This window comes from Orcinus orca, chromosome 6 (genome assembly GCF_937001465.1).
Source record: "Orcinus orca chromosome 6, mOrcOrc1.1, whole genome shotgun sequence".
Taxonomy (NCBI): Eukaryota; Metazoa; Chordata; class Mammalia; order Artiodactyla; family Delphinidae; genus Orcinus; species Orcinus orca.
Window position 1 is genome coordinate 83685644 of NC_064564.1, and position 23376 is coordinate 83709019.

General features: G+C 40.5%; 1 protein-coding gene across 15 annotated transcripts in view; it reads left to right on the top strand.

Moving 5' to 3' along the window:
• UNC13B (unc-13 homolog B) overlaps window positions 1–23376 on the top strand; it is a 225468-nt gene that overhangs the window by 131019 nt on the left and 71073 nt on the right. For 6 of the 15 annotated variants that reach the window (XM_049711634.1, XM_033431064.2, XM_033431063.2 and 3 more), the window contains 2 exons: window positions 429–743; window positions 2806–2896. In XM_049711634.1, coding sequence (XP_049567591.1) covers window positions 429–743; window positions 2806–2896 — 406 coding nt within the window. Of the gene's footprint in view, window positions 1–428; window positions 744–2803; window positions 2897–23376 lie in introns of those variants that run through there. The other 9 variants (XR_007478200.1, XM_033431060.2, XM_033431062.2 and 6 more) reach the window with 2 other exon arrangements.

The window sequence follows — 23376 nt, forward strand, 5'->3', positions numbered from 1 at the left end:
AGAAAAAGGGAGTAGAGTTCATCCATCCATTTTATTCTGTGGAAATTAGAAAACTTTAATCACAGCCACTGGACAAGTTTTTTAAGAAGTCCGAGTAGAGAATTTTAGGCATAAACAGACTATTTTAATAATTCTTAACCCTACTTACAGAATAGCATGTTAAGATAAAGAATTCTTCAAAGTCAACTGCAGGGTTGAGGTTAAGTGCTATTGGAGAACCCAGCATGTTGTGTTATTTTTCCTGTTGTGATTTTGCTGAACAGAGACTAGTTCTTCTAGATTGTGAACTTTGGTCCTCTCTTCCCAGGAACCTCCTGTTTGTGATCCTTGCCACTGATAGAATCATTATTTCCTGGATTTATCCATTACTTTGTTCTGATCCTTAGTTTGTATGTATTTACTGATGTGTCTTCCTCTCATTCTCACAGCCCCACCAGCAGTAGTAGGTATGGCTCCTCCTGTAACGTGAGTCAAGGAAGCTCTCAGCTGAGTGAACTAGACCAGTGTCACGAACAAGATGATGACCGCCGGGAGAGGGACTTGATTCATTCCTGCCACAGCTCTGGCAGCTTCTCCAGAGACAGCCAAGTAGGTTTTGGAGAACAAGAGAAAGCCTTGGAGGTGGCACGTGAAGAGGAGAAGGGAGGAGCATGTGAACCCAAGGAGACGAAAGAAGATGCTACAACCCCTCCACCCCCAGATCTGGTGCTACACAGAGACCACATCCTAGGCCCCCAGGAGAGGTAGGTGATGGCTACCTTGAGGAGCTCACATGGTTTCCTCAGTACCTGCCCTATGGTATTGTTGAACAGAATGCAGTTGCTTTTTGTTTGTTTCCCTGCAGCTGGGTGTGGTTGTGATCAGGATACTGAGGCTTAGCTCTGCACTGCTTCCTTTGCTTTTTGGTGTAATTTCCAATGTATTTTGAGGATCTCTGAAGAACATTTTAACTGCAGTGTACCAGGCCTTCTAGAGTCTGCAGTTCTTGGCTCACTAGTTGACCCCACATATGACAGCCTTTGAGTCTGGAACTGACCTGAGCCTTGCAGGTCATTTCATTCAGAGGAGCTGCTTTGAATGAAATAGGCTTCCCACCTGATTAATGTTTAAATTTCTTTTGTGAACATTATTTTTTTCTTTTGTTTTGTTTTTTCCCTGGCTGACAAAACTGGGAAAGAGTTAAAGAATTGGTCTAGAAGCCAGATCTAACCCACCCTTCTGTCTCCCTGGGGCCTAGCAGTATGTCTGGCAGTTGGTACCCATAAGGAGAAAAATTTTAAACTTGTCCTTTTAACAGTCACATAATGAGGCTTAGTACAGAGTTTGAGTATTGTTCTTATTGAGCTAAATTGGTCAGTGAGCTGCTGATAGGTTGGGGCAGAGCAGGGTTTCTCATTCTTAGCACTGTTGACATTTTTAGCCAGATAATGCTTTGTTACGGGGAGCTGTTGTATGCATTGCAGGATTTTAGTAGCATCCTTAGCCTCTGCACACTAGATGCCTGGAGCAACTCTCAGTGTGACAACCAAAAATGTCTCCAGATATTGTCAGATTTCTCCTGAGGGGCAAAACTGTCCCTAGTTGAAAACCACTGGGGTAGAGTGATAAGGCCAAGTGTGACTTAAATTCTCAAATTTCAAGGTCATGGGAAGATCAGAGCAGTGAATGCTGATTATGTGGTAAAAGTTAGAGAATCGTTGATGCCTCTACTCCACCACTTGAAGGTAGAAACTTATTTTCTGTTTGTTTTCCTGATTTTTAATCATCTCTGGTGGCTCATCTAGTAGACAAGACATCAGGGAGACTAAGTTCTGGACCAGCTTTTTTACTGGATTGACGACCCACTGAAAGATAGCTCTTTGTCGACCTTGGACTTTAAAGATACTGTTGTCTGGGTAGAGTTTTTGGTCGAGCAGCAGAAGGTGCCTGGCCTTCTCTAATGGCTCTGTCCTCCCAGATCCTAGCTGTGCAAGTGACGTCCAGGCCAGTTTCAGAAGTGCCCACAAATGTTTTAAAACAATTGAACCAGTTAGGTGGCATCAGAGCCTAGCATATATTTTATGTGTCTAGATGGTGGGTCCTTTTTTACTGCCTTGTCAGTAGACCCCAGTGAGAGAGAGGAGAAGCATCATCACAAAGAATTAACCACTATTCCACAGTTAAGATGATGATGATTTGTTCTAATACAGGGTATTGTTTCTGTCTCAAAGCTACTTTGTTATATTTATTGTTCCTTTCGCTGAAGGTGGTCCTGAGGCAGCTCAAGGAACAAGATCACAGCAGGACAAGGGCTCTGCCTTTTTTCTTAGCACTTTGATGTAGTCTAGGAATTGGAAAGCCTTCCAAAATGCTTAGTGGAGCAGGAATGCTTTGCAGGAACAAAATTCTGCCCTAAGGATGCTATGTAGAACCCTCAAGGGAGACTGGTGGTCTTGAGAGGTAGGGGGAGAGGGTTACTCTACACCTCTCTGCATGGTTTCTATGTTAGTCATTGACTTAGGGCCCTTGCCAATGCTTCTGGTATCCTGATCCCTGACTGTCCCAATGAGCTGCCTCATCAGGTGAGTGGAAAAGTGGGAAGAAAGAGAGGGAACAGATGAAAAGCTAAAAGGACTTGTCATTTTAGGAATTTTTTTCACATTGGATATTCAGGACTATGCTGTTTTAGTGGCTTGAATCACTAGATAAGTATAGGCATGAATACAACAAACCTTTTAATTTTAGGTATTTGGCAGTTTTGCCTTAAGCACTGTCATCTTGTGGCCTGGGCTGATTTTTAAGGAACATTCTTTTCTCTGTTACAAGTGTTCCCGAGGAGAGTGCATCTTCGCCATTTACCCAAGCCAGAGCGCACTGGATCCGAGCAGTTACCAAGGTTCGACTCCAGCTACAGGAGGTAGGAAATCTGTTGTTCTGGTTCTAGTTGGGACAGTTTTTCCTTTGAAATTGGGAGACATATGGTGCTGAAGAAGCAGTCAATGATTAGTCATCTTACAGTGTGCTTCTGGGAATGCATGACAAGTAAGCTAGAGCCTTAAGAGATGGGCAGGTAGCCATTGGCTTCCCTCTATGCTGATTAATGGAAATCAAGTAGACCTAGTGGGTTAAGAGCCTGAAAGTAAAATTAAATGCTATTTTCAGTACCATTATCACCTATGAGGCCATTTTATTTTGAGTTTAGGATAGAAGACTATTTCAGGGCCTCTTAGGATTAGTTGTTGTTTCCCTTGGCAAGCCAGTTCGAGTACCACTGGCTGACCTTTACGGGGCCAGAAATTTTACTCAGAAATTTAGTGTTCAGAAGTTTCTACGGGCTCCCCTAATTTAAGGCCCCAAACATCAACACATTAATATCTAAAACAGTGTAAAAAAGTAAAAATAGAAATATTTTTCATTTGCAGCATTGCAAGTTTGAAGTGTCCTTATCTGTGTGTCAGTAGTCACTTTTCAGGCAGAAAGGAGGTTTTTATTTTATTTATTTATTTATTTTTACATCTTTATTGGAGGATAATTGCTTTACAATGTTGTGTTAGTGAAAGGAGATTTTTAAATGATGACAGGTGGCTGTCCGTAGTATAATACCTGGCAGATACTAAAAATGCAAGCATGTTCACATGTGTAAACACACTTAAAAAGTAATTTATTTTGAAATAATTTCAAACTTAGAAAAAAGTTGCCAAAATAGTAAAGAACTCCCATATCCTCCTCACCAAGATGCCTCCGTTGTTGACATTTTACAACATTTTTGCTTCATTGCCCTCCATCCGTTATGATTAATCTTTTTTCTGAACCATTTGAGAGGAGGTTGGAGGCATGATGTTCTCCTGTTTGTATTTTCCAAGAACAAGGCTACTCTCCAGTATAACCACAATATAACTATCCAAATCAAGAAATCAACAATGACAATACTTTCATCAAGTCCCCATGCAAATTTTGCCAACTGTCTCAACAATGTCTCTTTTCTGGTCCAGGATACAATCCAGGCTGACATGTTGCATTTAGCAGTCATGTCTCTTAATCTCCCTTAATCTGGAACAGTTCCTCAGTCTTTCGCATCTTCAATAGATAGTACAGGCCTTTCATTTGGTAACATATTCTTCATTTTGGGTCCATCCAGTGTTTCCTCATGTCCAGACTCAGGCCATACTTGCTTGGCAGGGATTACACAAAAATGATGTTGAACTCATTTTAGTGAACTGCATCAGAAAGTACATGTTGTCAACCTGTCCTACCCCCTGTAATGTTACCTTTAATCACCTAGTTAAGGAACTTCCCTGGCAGTCCAGTGGTTAAGACTTCGTGCTCCCAATGCAGGGGGCACTGATTTGATCCCTGGTCGGGGAACTAAGATCCCGCATGCCACATGGCATAGCCAAAAAAAAAATCACCTAGTTATGTTTGTATCAGCCAGGTTTCTCTACTGTTGCGACACCATTTTTCCTTTTGTAATTGGTAAGTGTTCTGTGGTACAATACTCTGAGACCATGCCAGTGTCTTGTTCCTCATCAAACCTCCATGTACAGGCTAAGTATCCATGTATGACTCCTGTCTGAATCTACCACCAATAACGGTGGTTGCCAAATGGTATCTTTCTATTTCCATGATCCTTTCTACATTCATTAGTTGGCATACTACTATAAGGAAGAGATTTCCCATCAATTTTTTATTTCTAATTTTTCAGCGTAAGGGTCTTATAATTCTTATAATAAATGAAAGTAAAATAACTTCATGTAGAAGAAAAGTTCTGAATGAGAAAAACAAGAATATATTGGAGCAGTTTGTTATGACTTTTTAAGAGGCAGCTCAGAGTCTCTCAAAAAGAATAGCTAAAAACAGTTGCCAAAGCTTGGGATCATTTAGAGAAAAGCATGGTTTATTTAAGAGTAACCAAAAACCATTGCAACTTAATTGAATACCAGAACAACAGCAAATATATTTTTAACACAGGTCATGTAACTGGAAGTTGATTAGATGTGCCCAAGAGGAGGAAGATAAGCCAGAGTTTAAAGACAGATCTGATAGCACTTTAAGATAGAGGCAGAAGCATACCATTTATACTTAAGATGAGATTTGCTGACAGATTGATTGAGGTTGCGAGACAGTAAGAAGTTAAGTATGGCACCAAGAATTTTCTTTTTTCTGAGTAATTGGAAGTTCCACCTATCTGCCCTAAGATAATTTTTGTTAGTTTCTTATTATTATAGAATTTCCTTATAGGTGTAAGTAAATATGAATGTATTTTCTAATCCCCCCCTTTTTTTAGAAACAAAAACATGGCATACTATACACACTGGGAACATCTTGCTTTTTCACTTGGAGATTCTTCCATATTAGCTCTAAGAGAATGTTTTTCTTTTTAAACAGGTGCATAATATTTCACTGTATGAATGTACTGCAAGTATTTAACTAGTCTTCTGTTGATGTTCATTTGGTTGTTTCTGGTCATTTGCTGTAATAAACCATTTTGCAAATGATTACCTTTTATGTATGTCATTTTGCTGTGTGCAAATATATCTGAGGGGATATGCATTTGTAATTTTAGTAAATACTGCTCACCATTTATCAGTGGCTTAAAACAACAAAGGTTTATTTTGCTCATGCTGCTTATCATCCTGTATGTTGAAGAGTTCTGCTTCAAGTTATCGTCTCTGCAACCCAGGCTAAGGGATCAGCCAGATTCTAGAACATTGCCAATGTTGGTGGTAGAGGAAAAGAAAAAATAACAAATGAGAGAGAACATAGGAGATTGCATTCTCGCTCTTAAAACTTCTGCCCCAAGACACAGTATGTCACTTTTGCTCACATTTCCCTGGCTAAAGCAAATTACATAACCATGTCTAACTTCAAGCAAATGGTACAGTATACCTTGAAACAGATAGGGAAGGATATTTGTGAAAAGCGTTAATGATTATTCTAAAGGGTATCTGCCTTCCACCAACATATACTCTTTTTCTTTTTAAAACATCTTTATTGGAGTATAATTGCTTTACAATGTTGTGTTAGTTTCTGCTGTATAACAAGGTGAATCAGTTAGCATTTAAAGTGAATATGTTAGCATTCGGTATTTGTTTTTCTCTTTCTGACTTACTTCACTCTGTATGACAGACTCTAGATCCATCCAGCTCACTACAAATAACTGAATTTCATTTCTTTTTATGGCTGAGTAATATTCCATTATATATATGTGCCACATCTTCTTTATCCATTCATTGTTGACGGACACTTAGGTTGCTTCCATGTCCTGGCTATTGTAAATAGAGCTGCAATGAACATTGGGATGCATGACTCTTTTGAACATGGTTTTCTCAGGGTATATGCCCAGTAGTGGGATTGCTGGGTCGTATGGTAGTTCTATTTTTAGTTTTTTAAGGAACCTCCATACTATTCTCCATAGTGGCTGTATCAATTTACATTCCCACCAACAGTGCAAGAGGGTTCCCTTTTCTCCACACCCTCTCCAGCATTTATTGTTTGTAGATTTTTTGATGATGGCCATTCTGACTGGTGTGAGGTGGTACCTCATTGTAGTTTTGATTTGCATTTCTCTAATGATTAGTGATGTTGAGCATCCTTTCACGTGTTTGTTGGCAATCTGTATATCTTCCTTGGAGAAATGTCTATTTAGGTCTTCTGCCCATTTTTGGATTGGGTTTTTTTGATATTGAGCTGCATGAGCTGCTTGCATGTTTTGGAGATTCATCCTTTGTCAGTTGCTTCATTTGCAAATATTTTCTCCCATTCTGAGGGTTGTCTTTTTGTCTTATTTATGGTTTCCTTTGCTGTGCAAAAGCTTTTAAGTTTCATTAGGTCCCATTTGTTTATTTTTGTTTTTATTTCCATTTCTCTAGGAAGTGGGTCAAAAAGGATCTTGCTGTGATTTATGTCATAGAGTGTTCTGCCTATGTTTTCCTCTAAGAGTTTGATAGTGTCTGGCCTTACATTTAGGTCTTTAATCCATTGTGAGCTTATTTTTGTGTATGGTGTTAGGGAGTGTTCTAATTTCATTCTTTTACATGTAGCTGTCCAGTTTTCCGAGCACCACTTTTTGAAGAGGCTGTCTTTTCTCCATTGTATACTCTTGCCTCCTTTATCAAAGATAAGGTGGCCATATGTGTGTGGGTTTATCTCTGGGCTTTCTATCCTGTTCCATTGATCTATATTTCTGTTCTTGTGCCAGTACCATCACCAACGTATACTCTTACTAGTAACGTCATGAGGGTACTTTTTTCTTCCCGGACGCACCAATAGAGTGACTTGTTAAGCTTTTGGATTTTTGCTAGTCTTCTAGGCAATGGTTTCTCAGTAGAGTTTAAATTCGCATATCTTATTATTGGTAAAGTTAAGCATGTTTCATATAAGTAAAGGCTATTACTTTTCTGTGAACAGTCTATTTATATTCTTTGCCCACTTTTCTATTGAGCTTTTGATTCCTAGGAGCTTTTTACTGTTTTAGGGAAATTAATCCTTGCCTGTGGTGTGAGTTGCTAATATTTTTTTCTCAGTGTACCATTATAATAAAGTTTTTTGACCTTAATAAGCCAGATTTTCCTAATCCAGAAAATGGGGAGAAAATAGTACCTTTCTCTTAGGATTGTAAATTATCTAGTAGAACTGTGATTTAAAAAGAGGAAAGTAAAATATATATATATATATATACTTCAATTCCTGCACAGTGTCTTCATGATATAATAAAATCTTTTGATCTAGCTCAGTGTGACTCACATTGTTGTCCATGGACAAGCCCAGTCCAGGAACTGTTTGGTTCTAGTCTTTGATGAAATAAGTGCTGAAGTTGAAAGGGAGCATTTAGAGGCAATTTGGATTGCCATGACATCAAGCACATGATCCCTGGCCTTGTCTCATTGAATGGGGTATAGACCAAAAATATCAGTCCATGACATATTAGTAATAAAAAACCAGATCCTTCGCAAAAAGAATTTGAAAGGCACTGATACAGACCCTATATGCCTTTCCAGTTTTACTTCTTTCTGCTACTCTGTTTAGTCAACACTTCCAACATGTAAAATTTTTTGTTCAAACACTCGCTGTTTCCATGCATAGAATATACTCTTTTTCCTTCTCCACATGGCTAACTTTTCATTCACATCTTTTAAATCCAGTCAGGTGTCAGTTTTTTGGGTAAAGCTTCCAGACTCTGTGCATACAGTAGTCCCTCGCTGTATCCATGGTTTCGCTTTGTGCAGTTTCGGTTACCTGTAGTCAACCCCCGTCCAAAAATATTAAATGGAAAGTTCCAGAAATAAACAATTCTTTTTTTAAAAAAATATTTATTTATTTAGGCTGCACTGGGTCTTAGTTGTGGCACACGGGATCTTAGTTGCAGCATTCGGACTTCTTAGTTGCAGCATGCGGGATCCAGTTCCCCAATCAGGGATTGAACCTGGGCCTCCTGCATTGGGAGCATGGAGTCTTACCCCACTGGACCACCAGGGAAGTCCCCAGAAATAAACAGTTCTTAAGTTTTAAGTTGAATGCAGCTCTGAGTAGTGTGATAAAATCTTGTGCTGTCCTACTCCATGTCACCCTGGATGTGAATCATCCCTTTGTCTAGCCCATTAAACACTTATTGGCCATCTCAGTTCTTAGATCGACTGTCACAAGATGGCAGTGCTTATGATCAAGTAACCCTTATTTTACTTAATAATGGCCCCAAAGTGCAGGAGTGATGATGCTGGCAATTCATTTTGGTTTTTTTACCTTTCCTCTTTTTTTTTTTTTTAATTTTTTCACTGGAGTATAGTTGACTTACAATGTTGTGTTAGTTTCTGCTGTACAGCAAAGTGAATCAGCCATACATACACATATATGCACTCTCCTCTAGACTCCATTCCCATATAGGTCATTACAGAGCACCGAATAGAGTTCCCTGTGCTATACAGTAGGTTCTTACTAGTTATCTTTTATGTATAGTAGTGTGTATATGTCTGGCAATTCATATATACGAAAGAGAAGCTGTAAAGTGCTTCCTTTAAGTGAAATGGTGAAAGTTATTGATTTAATAAGGAAAGAAAAAAATCACATGCTGAAGTTGCTAAGATCTATAGTAAGGATGAATCTTCTATCCATGAAATTGCAAAAAAGGAAAAAGAAATTCATGCTAATTTTGCTGTCATACCACAAACTGAAAGAGTTATGGCCACAGTGTGTGATAAGTGCTTAGTTAAAATGGAAAAAGCATTAAGTTTTTACAATAAGGTATTTTGTGTGAGAGAGAGAGACCACATTCACATAGCTTTTATTACAGTATACAATTTACCCTTGAAGAAAATGGGTTTGAACTTCACGGGTCCACTTATATGTGGGTTTTTAAAAATAAACACTACAGTCCTATGCAATCTCTGGTTGGTTGAATCTGCAGATGCAGAACCTTGAATACTGAAGGCCAACTATGGGACCTGAGCATCCCTGGATTTTGGTATTCGTGGTGGGTCCTAGAATCAATCCTCTGTGGATACTGAGGGACAGCTCTAGTGTTACAATTGTTCTATCTTATTAATTATTGTTGTTAATCTCTAACTCTGCATAATTTATAAGCTAAACTTTATACATAAACTTTATATGTATATATATATACAGGAATCCACTGGGGGTCTTGGAACACAGTCCCAGGATAAGGGGAGACACTGTACTTTTGCTAAATTGGCATTTAATGGAGTTACTTGTTTACTGTTACATCTTTCCCGTGTACTTGTAAGATCCTTGAATGCCAGGGCTATGGTTTTTATTGCTGGTGTTCTAGAGCCCAATATAGAACCTGGCAGAGTGTTTAGCCAATCTTTTATGGATGCTTAAGACGTCAGAAAAGCCCATTAGCATTTCCACAGAAGTCTCCATGTACTTCTTTATCTTCTCTTAATTATTTCTTTAAAAAAAGTTTCCCAAGGCCTAGCACCTAAAGCCAATAACAACAAAATATTAACTATTAACATTAGCTATGTTGTATAATTTATATATACATTAATATAAAGTTACTGAGTTTGGACAATACTGTGTGTGGACTTAGAATTTTTCTCACTTAGGCATTGTTTTGTGAGCTTTATTCTGGGCTATTAAATATTTTTTGAAAGCATGATTTAATGATTATTAATAGATTACAATATTCCATCATGTATTGATAGATGTTCCTTAACAATTCCTCTTATTTCTTTACTGTTGTAAATAATATTATGATGAGTATCATTATGCATAAGTTTCTTTTCATTTCTGATTAGTTCTTTAACTTAGCTTTCTCAAAGTATATTCAAATAAGTTGCTGAGTTTAAAAGTATATACCTTTTATGGGGCTTCCCTGGTGGCGCAGCGGTTGAGAGTCCGCCTGCCGATGCAGGGGACGCGGGTTCGTGCCCCGGTCCGGGAGGATCCCCCGTGCCGCGGAGTGGCTGGGCCCGTGGGCCATGGCCGCTGAGCCTGCGCGTCCGGAGCCTGTGCTCCGCAATGGGAGAGGCCACAGCAGTGAGAGGCCCGCGTACCGAAAAAAAAAAAAAAAAAAGTATATACCTTTTATGGATGGACCTAGAGTCTGTCATACAGAGTGAAGTAAGTCAGAAAGAGAAAAACAAATACCATATGCTAACACATATATATGGAATCTAAAAAAAAAAAAAAGAAGGTTGTGAAGAACCTAGGGACAGGAATAAAGGCGCAGACGTAGAGAATGGACTTGACACAGGGAGGGGGAAGGGTAAGCTGGGACGGAGTGAGAGAGTGGCATGGACATATATATACTACCAAATGTAAAATAGATAGCTAGTGGGAAGCAGCCACATAGCACAGGGAGATCAGCTTGGTACTCTGTGACCACCTAGAGGGGTGGGATAGGGAGGGTGGGAGGGAGACGCAAGAGGAAGGAGATATGGGGATATATGTATATGTTTAGCTGATTCACTTTGTTATACAGCAGAAACTAACACACCATTGTAAAGCAATTATACTCCAATAAAGATGTTAAAAAAAACACGTATATACCTTTTAAAGCCTTGTGATAAACTTCTACATGTGTCTTCAGAAAGGTTTTTCCAATTTATACTTTCAATATTTAGATGTCTTGCACCAACACTGAGTATTATCATTTTAGAAATTTTTTGCCAATTTGGCAGAAGGATGGTATCCCATTGTTTTAATTTGCATTTCTTTGATTATTTGTGATTTGAATATTTCCCATAAGTTTATAGGTCATTTATACTTCTTTAGCTGATAGTGCATTCAACAGACTTTGAGTAAGTGCCGTACAAACCTAGCTACCCTTATGCCATTCCTGTAAGATTGTCAGCAACTTAAGGGAAGAGGTCATATAGGTCATCTCTGTATATGGACTGGCTGAGTACCTGGCCATATGTCCTTAATGAGTGTCTGACATTGCTAATGCTGTTGAGGTAGTAATGTTGGTAGTGTGGGTGGAATGGATGCGATTCTGTACCTTATTTGGCTTAGCTGCAGAAAAATCTGGGGGAGGAGGTGAGACTTTTTAGCTCTAGAAACGGAGACTGCAGTGGCAGCAGGTGGGTGGGTGTTCCAGGTGGAAGGGACAGTGAAGGAGAAGGCATGGAGGTAGGCCATGAAGAAGCCTTGGCAGAAGCTCTTAGGTTGCTAAAGAAAGCTGACGGAGGAGAGTCAGTAAGAAGAGATGGAACTGAGCAAATAGATTAGAAGTACATGTTTACTACCAAATGTAAAATAGATAGCTAGTGGGAAGCAGCCGCATAGCACACAGATCAGCTCAGTGCTTTGTGACCACCTAGAGGGGTGATAGGGAGGGTGGGAGGGAGACGCAAGAGGAAGGGGATATGGGGATGTATGTATATGTATAGTTGATTCACTTTGTTATACAGCAGAAACTAACACACCATTGTAAAGCAATTATACTCCAATAAAGATGTTAAAAAAGAAAAAAAGTACGTGTTTAAATGGAGCCATCCCAGGAGAGCCAAGATTGCAGCCAGTTAGCTTGAGATGGATCAGCATTTTCTCAAGAAAGATCATTAAGATAGAACGAATCAGCTGTCTCGTGCAAGTTCTGTTCTTACTTGTGACTCTCTCCCAGGCAAAGAGATGTCCGTCTTGTGCTACTACTGAAGCCCTAAAAAATGAATTCCCCTTGGGAAAATAAGGGAGGGCCCTTGAGGACCCCATGTCTTAGGCTTAGTTGCACAAGGAAAGCACTCTTTCTATAATTTTTAAAAATTTTTTTTTGCGGTACGCGCGCCTCTCACTGTTGTGGCCTCTCCCATTGCGGGGCACAGGCTCTGGACGCGCAGGCTCAGCAGCCATGGCTTGCGGGCCCAGCCGCTCCGTGGCATGTGGGATCCTTCCAGACTGGGGCACGAACCCGCATCCCCTGCATCGGCAGGCGGACTCTCAACCACTGCGCCACCAGGGAAGCCCTCTTTCTATAATTTTAAACTCCAGGATTTTGATCTGATCATGGCTGCCTGTCTTAACTTCTACTACCTCAGCTCATTGCCCTTGTGGAGACCACAGTTATCCCTCCTTTTTCTTACAGTCTCTCAGCCTTCTCCCTAACCATTGCTACTGTAACATTTTAAAAACAAAAAACACTAAAGAATGATTCGAATAAGTAAGAAATGTAAAAATATAAAATTATATTAAAAAGATACGTATAATGCAAAGTTTCCCTCCTACTTCAGACTCCAGGCCTCTAGTCCCCACCTCCCCCATCTCATTGTTACCTGTGTCTTATGAATCAGTCCAGAGGTAAACTGTGCATTTATAAGCATGTGTGTGTGCACATGTGTGCGTGTGTATATTATACACATTGTCCTTCACCTTTTATTCATTTACTGCTACATCTTGGAGATTTTTCCTTATTACAAATAGAGCTACTGCAGTCTTTTAATAGCTGCATAGTACTTCCTTCTGTAGATGTATTATAATTTGTACACTCTGTTCTCTGTTGATGGATCTTTAAGTTGTTTCTAATATTTTGCTACTACCACAGTGTCGCAATACAAATCCTGTAGTAAGCCCCAATACTTTCAGACCTCTCTTAACCACAGTTTTTAGCAGCCCACTTCAAACTTTATGGTAAGCCCTACCTAAGAAAAGGCCCTACTACTGTTTCACAAACCAGACAGACCTCTCTTGGACAAGAGACCTCTGGGCCCCTTCTGTCCTTTAGCAAACCTTGGAGTCCTTACCTGATATCTGAGACCAGAACAGATACATTTTCTACTGGCTGAAACATGGCAGTTCGCTGAAACCCTTTTGTATGAAGACTGTGCCTTTTTTTAATGCCCCATGTATTTCTGGGTCAGGAGTGAGGCTTGGTTTTCTCTGGCTCTCTCTGCCACTTTGAGGCCATTACTAGATCCTTGCATAAGCCGTTCTCACACCCACCTTCCTTGTTGAAATTAGATCCCAACTTTTGCATAACTCCCTGTTCACTCATCGAAAACTTTAGTATGTACATCACAGTTTTCCTTCTAATCTCAATTACTTTCCATAGTCCTTGTGGTCATCATCATCATCACAGTAATTGCATTATTTTTTAAATTATTATTTATTTATTTTATTTTTGGCTGTGTTGGGTCTTCATTGCTGCGTGCGGGCTTTCTCTAGTTGCGGCGAGCGGGGGCTACTCTTCCTGTGGTGCTCGGGCTTCTCATTGCAGTGGCTTCTCCTGTTGCGGAGCACAGGCTCTAGGCATGCGGGATTCAGTAGTTGTGGCACAGGGGCTCAGTAGTTGTGGCTCACGGGCTCTAGAGAGCAGGCTCAGTAGTTGTGGCGCACGGGCTTAGTTGCTTCGTTGCATGTGAGATCTTTCTGGGCCAGGGCTTGAACCAGTGTCCCCTGCATTGGCAGGCAGATTCTTAACCACTGTGCCACCAGGGAAGCCCAGTAATCACATTATTGAATACTATTATTGTCAGTGCTTTACATGTATTACCCAACTGAATTCCTACAATAATTCTATGAATTAGGCTTATGTTATTAGGCCCATTTTATAGATTAAGAAACTGAGGTTTAGAAAGATAGAAACTTGTCCAGGGTCACCTAGCTGGCAAGAGTTAGAACCAGATTCAAATCTAGACCTATTTAACTGCAGAGCCTAGGTTCTTAACACTACTATCTACCACCATAATCTTAGAACCCTGTTTTTCAAAGTGTGTTTCTCAGGACTCCAGTTTCTAGAAATGTTAATAGATTCTTTATCATGTGATAAAGAGTTTCATGGTGAAAGAAATTTGGAAAACATTGAGTTCCAGTAGAGTGCAACACCGATAGATTGCTTTATCAAAGGACTTCTCAGAAACTTAAAATTTTTAGGCTTCTTTTGTTTCTTCAAGAGGGGAATAAAAAATGCACAGCGTTAAACTTTTTTGACTATGAAACTCTGTTTTGGAAAAGCATCCTGTAGGAATCATTTTCCAAGGAATGTGCTTTAGGAAAGTCTGTCTCAGATTATTTCATTGTCAATTCATTAAAACTGTGTTTGTGAAGGTCAGTCAGTGAGCTCATCGCTACCTAATCCTGTGCTTGTTTTTAAGTCTTTATCTTATTGGACCTTGCTGCAATATTCGACACTCCTGCACACTCCTTGTTTTAACATCTAAGAAACCATCCCCAATGCTCATCTTCTCTGATGTCTATTTAATTTCCCTTTTCTGAATTCTCTCTTTGCTTGCTTCTTAAATGTCTGTGGGGAAATTGACAATATCACCTGAGCCTCTGAAGCAAAAAGAAGTTGTTTGTTTTTATAGGGTGTGGGAGAAGCTTGCCTGGTTGGTTAGTAATAAAAGCATGCTCTTGAGCTGCCAGTTCTTGCTATAGCCTGATAGTCTCAGCCCCTCCTTTTCTGTTCTTCTAATGTGCCAATCTAGCTCAGTCTTTGGAACTTAACTGTTTTGGTAAAAACTAAAATCTTAGGCAGAAAGAAGTTGCAGAGATGAAGCTGAGTCGGTAGTAATAATGATATCCTTAAGAAATTAAGATTTAAGTATTCTTTCACACATGAATAAAAACCTTCTACCTTTCCTACCCCCATCGGCAGTGAACAGAGCAGAAATACCCAGAAAGGACTCAAATGATCCTTCTGCTCATGAACTCCATGTCTGTTAGGCAACAGGCCAGAGCAGGGATGAAAGCTGAGATTGGCTTAGTTCTCTTTCTCTAAAGCCACCAGCTGGATAGAATGTTCCTTCTCTATTCCAAAGGCTCTCTACAAAGGAAAGGAAAACATCAGGGTGCCTGGCTTCTGGTTCTGAATTATCTCCTTTCTTCCCCTGCCTTTTAAATTCCCTATGCCACCAAAACCCTGATTTTACCTTTTTTGCCTTTTATGGGCTGAGTTGTCCCCCGCTCCCTGCCTCCTATGTTAAAAGGCGTAACACCCAGTATCTTAGAATGTGATTGTATTTAGAGATAGGGCCTTTAAAGAGGTATGATATATTGAGGTAATTTGGATGAAAAATCCAAACTACATACTGAAATCTGACTGGTGTCCTTGTAAGAAGAGATTAGGACACACACATACACAGAAGAAAGGTCATGTGAAGACACAGAGAGAAGATGGCCACCTATATAAGCCAAGGAGAGAGGCCTTAGAAGAAACCAACCTTGCTAACACCTTGGTCTTGGACTTCTAGCCAACAGAATTGTACGAATAAATTTCTGTTCCTTAAACCACCAGTCTGTAGTATTATGTTATGGCAGCCCTAGCAAATGAATACTTTACAAGGCAGAAGGGGGAAGAAGATGGCACAGAAGCTTCAGTGTTTCTCACGTGTGAGTCTTTATTTCCCGAGGTCTAGTTGGTGGGAAATGTGTTCTCTAGGCTGGTACATGCAGACCCATTCATGATGCCCAGTGTCTTTTGTATTTGTTTACTCTTATCTCTATTACTAATAAAATTTAGGGCTCAACTAGAAATAGAAAGAGCTGGGTTCTTGCAGTAGCTTAGTCTCAAAATCTGAGAGAACTTGAATAAAGCACTTCCTATTTCTTAGTCTCCTTAGTTATAAATTAGGGATAATGACTGTCCCCTCTCACAGAGTTTTGGTGAGATCATAGAAAAATGCATTTTTGAGGGCAAAGCTCTATAAACCATTGCTTAAGTCACCAGTGGGCCTCTTATTACAGAAGTGTTGGTTTCCAGGGCTTTCTCATGACCTTCTTAGCCTAGGCCTTAGCAACCTGCCAAAGGTGTTTCTGATCACAGCTGGAGCCTTTGCTGCTGAGTGGGAACCCAGTGAAACTGCTTCTGATGGTTAAAGTGGCAAGGAGCCAGTGCCATAGGATTTCAGGCTTTTACAGGGATCTAGACTACCAGATGTCATGGGGGTTCGTGGGAAAACTTGCCATGTGGATCATTCAGATGAGGCTGTCTATGTACTGGTGCTTCTCTGGGACCTGCGAGGAAAGTGTCAGTGGAGGGCCTTGCCTGAGGAGTCTAGGGGAGCAGGCCAAAGGCTACCCTGGGCACTATGGGAACATTTTTCAAGAGCTGCTTTTGTGTACTTGTCAGGAGAAATGCTTAACATTTCTCAGGTTCCCCACCCCCTCTGAAATATTCTGAACACGTTTATGGCCTGGATCTGGGTATATCAGTGATTGGTCTTCTATAAACCTTAGATCTCGCTCTAGGCTGTGACTGAACTTTGTGAATTATAAGACATCACATCTGGGACTGGAATTTGGGGCAGCTTGTTTGAAGGTTGGAGTTTGGCTCCGGTTTCTGAGGAGCATATCAGCACATTTCTGAGAAATGCTGTGATATCATTAGCCTACCTAGAGTCCGAGGAGGGTGTCAGATACCAGCATCAGGCCTTAGCTCCAGCTGGCGGTGTTTTCTGGACATAGTGTCAATAAAGGGAGGTACTTTGTAAACTTTTATGGAATAAGTCTGATTGATACCTCTGTACAAAATTACTTGCTTCCAAATAACAAGTAAAGCAGACCTTCTTGCTTTCTCCTACTTTCTCTGACTCTTGCTGCTTATGTGACCACACAGTGATTGGGAACATTTGATCCTGGCTGTGAAGGAATTCTTGCTCTGTAAGAGAAAGTTCTTTTGCCAAAGTTATCCAAAAGGAAGCAGCTAATATAATTATTCCATCTTAGATGAGGATTTTACAGACTGAGCTCCTGTCTGGTGTTTTTTTTTTTTTTTTTTTGCAGTACCCTCTCACTGTTGTGGCCTCTCCCGCTGTGGAGCACAGGCTCCGGACGCGCAGGCCCAGCCGCTCCGCGGCATGTGGGATCTTCCCAGACCGGGGGACAAACCCGTGTCCCCTGGATCGGCAGGCGGATTCTCAACCACTGCACCACCAGGGAAGCCCAATTATTCCATTTTAAATCAAGTCAGCTAATAAGTGGGTACCACTGGGTGCTGTTGGGCCATTTGCAAGACATTTTCTTATCATTTGTGAGCTTGTAGGCCAGAGAGTAGATAGAAGTAATTACCAGTTAAATATTTAAACACTTTTTTTCATCAGACACTTTTCTTCAGTCTTTATGCTCATTTTTTCTCTGCAGCATTCCACAGTGTTTTTGCAACTCCCTACTTGTAGCTTCCTATTTTCTTGGGTTCTTCCAGTTCTTCCTTCCTCTCTTACCTTGCCTGTCTCCTTTCCTGTCTGTCTCTGTCTCTTCTTTCTACAGAAGGCATCTCTTTTAATCTCAAATCTGCATTTCCTCAGCCTCTAACCCAGAGTCATTGATTGACGTACATTAATTGAACTACCGTGTGGCCGGTACTGTGCCTGATCTTGGCCTCTGTGCTAGGCAGCCAGTAGACTTCCAACTAGCCTTTCTAAGCAGATGATTCCCAAATATATACTTCTGACCCTCCCTTTTTTCCTTAGGTTCTACCCTTCATATCTAGTTATTTACTAGTTATTGTCACCACAATTTCCCAATGTTTGAAACTTCCTTCCTGGGCCTATTCCTCTTCCTTTGTTCTCTGTTTGTATGAAAGTCACCATCGTTCTGCCAGTCACCCACTCAGTCACTTCCTTCTCTCTTGCCTCCCACATTAGATCGTTTGCCAGATCTTGCTCTTTTTCTCTCTGTGATTTCTTTTATCAGTCTCCTCTTTGTTCCTCTCTGCATTCAGGTCTTCTTTACTGCTTAGACTATAGTGTATTACTCTCCCAATGGTTTCCTTGCTTTTATTTATTTTTCTTGGAATCCATTGTGTATACCACTATCAGATTTATCTTCCTAAAACAGAGCACTAGTCATGGCTACCGCTTATGCTCAGGGTTCAACTTAGATGTCACATACTTTGAAGCCTTCTGGAAAGTCCCCAGATAGAGTTAGATACTCATTTTTCTATCTTTCTATAGCATTTCATATACAGTCAATTTTAGTGTTTATCACACTGTCCTGGAATTGTATAAGCATTTGCCCTCAAGATTTTGTATTTCTTAAAAGAGTATCTACTACATGATTCCTTTTATATTAAGTTCAGAAACAGGCAAAAGTAATCTGTGGTGTCAGACTTCAGGGTAGTGATTATTTTGGGGTGAGGGGGTTGGTAGTAACTAGATATAAGTGCAGTGGGGCTTCTGGAATTCTGATGATGTTCTGTCCTTGATCTGAATTCTGTTTACGTTAAGGTACTCTTGATTTGTGTACTTTTCTGTATGTATGTTATAATTCAATAAATAACTTAAATAAAAGCTAGATGAAAAGAGCATGGAAATACAGAATAGGGACTGTGCCTACTTAACTTTATATCCCTGATGCCTGGCATCCAGCAAGTCTTAACAGATATGTGAGTGAGTGAATAAGTGAATGATTGAATGAATGAATGAAAGGCTTTTCCCCCCTCAAAAAACATTAATTTTTCTTTACACTGGTAGTTAAATTATAGTTTCAACTTTTTAGCTTGGCATCCATGACCAATCATGATTTTCTAACCTACTTTTCTAACCCTTGTTAACCCAGAGGCCACATTATACAGTTGAAAGAAGTTGAGCCTTGGAATCAGAAAGAGCCTGAATTTGAAATATGGCTCCACCACTTACTAGCTGTGTAACCTTAGGTTTAGGCAGGTTACTGAGTATCTTAGAAACTTAGTTTTCTCATCTCTGAATTGGATATTATTTGCCTCAGTGGATAGATATGGATTAAATAAGATAACACATATAGAGCAAGACCTGGCATGTTGTTAACATTCAGTATATGTTAGTTTCCGTTCCTTTCCAGCATCACACCTTCCTTTTTGTCCTTTTCATATCTTTGCTCATCCTGTATCGTCTGCCTTTTCTTCTCTTCCGTTTCCACATATCCAAATATTATTCATCCTTCAGGATCAAGCTCAGCTATCACCTCTTTCACAGAGCGTTCCCTGATTCTCTTCCAAACCAACACCTTGAACGATGCAAATATTTTCACTTACAAATTCTCATACATTTCGCCTGGGTCTCTTATGATACATATTAGTCACTCATGCTAACCTTTAGGAGTTGCAAAGGCTGCCCTCTCACTCCAGGCCCAAAGAATAGGCACTCCAGTTGTAATGCTGGAGGAATAAACTGGCAGTTGGAATAAACTGGGGCATGAAAAGGCAGGTTGAGAAAACTGATTTGGGCCTTTGATATTCTATTTAGTACCTCCTCCTGCACAGGGAGAAATTCAGATGTCTAGTAAAGGATGTGGACCTAGGAGCAAAGGGTCAAGTTGCAAACTGCTTGACTTGTCTTTTGAATTGTTCTTCTGTTCAAGATGTCTTTATGGCCCAGCCTGATTTATCAAGGTAGGAGGCCTTGCAGGAGTTTGAGTCTGAACCCTTAAGAATTAAGAGGCTTCCCTGGTGGCGCAGTGGTTGAGAGTCCGCCTGCCGATGCAGGGGACGCGGGTTTGTGCCCCGGGCCGGGAAGATCCCACATGCGGCGGAGCGGCTGGTCCCGTGAGCCATGGCCGCTGAGCCTGTGCGTCCGGAGCCTGCGCTCCCCCCCAAAAAAAAGAATTAAGAGTGAATATTCACCTGGAATATCTTCTGTTTAATATGCCTTGAGGGCCTAGTACATTTATGTAAAAAAAGAGTTCAGTGATTCAGAGATCCTATTCCTGGCCACTTATTTTCTTGTTACTTCTGCTTTCTACTTGCATTTTCCTTGCATATATGTAGGCTTTAACTCCTTTCCTAGATTGCACTTGAGGTCAGGAACTAATTACAATCCCTAACATAGCTTCTGATACTTAGACAGTCAAGCAAAGTTTTGTGGGGAAATTGCTTAAAAGTATGAAGTGATATTACAAGGCTGTAAGTAATTGGTTGCAAAGGGAATGATAAATGCTTATAACAAAATAGTTGTCATAAGACTTTAAAGTAAGGAGCAAGCCCTTTGAGTTAAGGCAGTCAGAAAAGTCTTGTCAGAGGAATTCCCAGAGGGTGCTAAGTCAACAATTGTTATTAAATATCAGGAAATGTTCAAGAAATAAAGTAATAGCTTAGAAAGATGGAAATCAAGGGGTAACTTGCTTCCTGTGTTTACAAGCATATGTCATTAAGGAGATCCATGACTCCTTGTAAGTGGCAAGTTGTGTTCTTTCCATAAACAATGCAGCAGAGATTTACCACCATTCCAAAACAGGCACGTCCTGAAGTACAGTCACAGTGTATAAAATAAGACATCTTGAAGCCAGAAGGAAGAGGTAAGTTGTAACAAATAATATTCCCCATTTCTGTAGGCTTCTGTTTCCCTTTGCTGGTTGTCATCTTCAAGCATGCTAGGGAAATGTGTTTATTTGGTCCACACCTGAGGGCATTCAGACATAAATAGGCAAAGATGGTAAGTTAGGAAGGGCATTCTGGATGAAAACCAACATCCTGGAGCATTTCTTATGACAAGTGAGATAAAAGCTGTTGACTGGTTTCTACCCAAAATACTCTTCCTTTTTGGCTTTTGCAATATCTCTCCCTCCAAGTCCTTTTCTTATTTCGGACAGCTCCATCTTTGCTTCCCTTACAGCATTTCTTTTCCTCTGCTTGCCCCTTAAAACTTGGTGATTCCCAGGGTTCTGTTTTCAACCGCATTCTCTTCTCTAGATAATCTCACCCATGTTTTTATCCATACACTGTTGAGTCACAAATTTCTTTCTCTACCTCAGTCCTCTTTCCTGAGCTCCAGACTTATGACAAGGTGCCCATGGATATTGTCACCAGAATTTTCACAGGCGCGTGATGCAGTATGTTCAAACTGTGCTCATTGTTTTTTCTTTCTCCTCCATCTCCTTTCATGTATGTCCTTTATCAGTAAATGGTACTATCAGTCACCTAAGCACAAGCTCTAACACTCCTCATAATATGGGTATAACAGCGCTTCATATCATAACATTTCCTCCATTAGGTTATGAACTCCCTAACGGCAAGGATTAAATCTTTTCATCATGCCTGGTATTACGCTTAGGTACTTAATAAGTATTAATTCTATTATTTATTTTTAAAAATTTTTGGTAGAATTGTATCAGTAATGTTCAAAAATACTGTATTAATTTGCTAGGGCTGCCATAACAACGTACCACAAACTAGATGGCTTACACAACAGAAATTTATCGTCTCACAGTTCTGGAAGCTAGAAGTCCAAAATCAAGGTATTAGCAGGGTTAGTTTCTTCTGAGGACCGTGAGGGAAGAATCTACTCCAGTTCTGTCTCCTTGGTTTGTGAATGGTCTTCTTCTTCCTGTGTCTCTTCATACTGTTTTTCCTCTATGCCTATCTTCATATCCAAATTTCCTTTTTTATAAGGATACAAGTCATATTGGATAGGACCCACCTTAATGACCTCACTTTAACTTTATTACATCTGTAAAGACCCTGCCTCCAAACAAGGTCACATTCTGAGGTATTGAGAATTAGAACTTCAACACATGGATTTTGGAAAACATAGTTCAACCCATAAGAGACACCAAAGTAGTTTTTACTGTTTTGGTTCCAAGTCTTGCTTTCTGACAAGCCCTTGATGAGGTTTTAAGCATCCTCACCATACTGGTTTTTACTCTCTGATAGCACTCTAAACAGGGTCATATGGAAAGAAAAAGAATGGGGTGGCACATTCAGTGAGTGTAAGGAATTTGGTTTGACCAAACTTAGGGAGTCACGGTGCTTTGGATCCCTCTAGACATGGACAGGTCAAGAAACAACTTTGATAATATGCCAAGGAGTGAGCATGGGCTTTTCCCTGAGAGCAGTCACGGAAGGATTTTAAGAAAATGAGTGCCAAAAATCTATCTACATTTTAGAGATATCCCTCGAACAAATTGTCAAGAATGGATTGGGAATAGGGAGGGGTGAGAGGGAGGTGGTTCTGGAGGAATAGAGACGAGGATGAATATTTTACAGCCACTTGAGAGAGAAATAATGAAGCATAGACTAAGGGTTGTAGAGAAAGGGACAGATTTTATAGGTAGGAAGGTAACATAGATTAGTCTTGGTGACATGAGATAGGGGGACAAAGGGTTTTGCAGGGGATTCTGTCATTGGATGGAGAATTAGAATATAGGGGTTCCAAGGATCTTGTGTCTGAGCAGAGAGGTCATCTCTGTTTGCAATTGGCGTGGGTGAGCTGGCGGCCTAGGACTCCAATGCCAACCCCAGCAACAGGCTTTCCCTTGGCATCCCTTGCTTGCAGGCTGAATCTAGCTCTTTCTCTCTCCTGACTTGCCCAGTTGAGTACTTCCCTTTCTCCCCTATGCTTCCCTGTTAATCTGTCAGAGATCCCCAACTAAGATTAGGTCTCCCTTAAGTTTTCTCTTCCCCTTTTGCACATGAACTAGTTTCCTGTAACTCAGTGCCTTGTACCAGATATTTCTGAATATATGGAGAATACTGCAGGGAAAAACCCTCCTCTTTGGGGTCCTTTCATTGAGTCCCAAGGCACTTGAGATTTGTATGTTGGCTAGGGACATTTTTTTTTTAAGATTTATTTATTTATTATTTATTTATTTACTTTATTTTTGGCTGCGTCGGGTCTTTCATTGCATGTCCTGCAGCATGCAGGATTTTTCATTGCAGCGCACATCCTCTTTGTTGTGGTGCGCGGGCTTCTCTCTAGTTGTGGTGCGCAGGTTCCAGGGTGTGTGGGCTCTGTAGTTTGTGGCAGGTGGGCTATAGTTGAGGCGTGTGAGCTCAGTAGTTGTGGCACGCGGGCTTAGTTGCCTCACGGCATGTGGGATCTTAGTTCCCTGACCAGGTATCAAGCCCACGTCCCCTGCATTGTAAGGCGGATTCTTTATCACTGGACTACCAGGGAAGTGGCTAGGGACATATTTTGAAAAGCTTGTAGAAATAGGGGCCTACAGCAAGAGAATTTTCCAGAATTGGGTTCACTCTAAGGTATATCTCAGAACAAGCCACAGAGAACTGAAGGGGATATTTGATCAATATTAAGC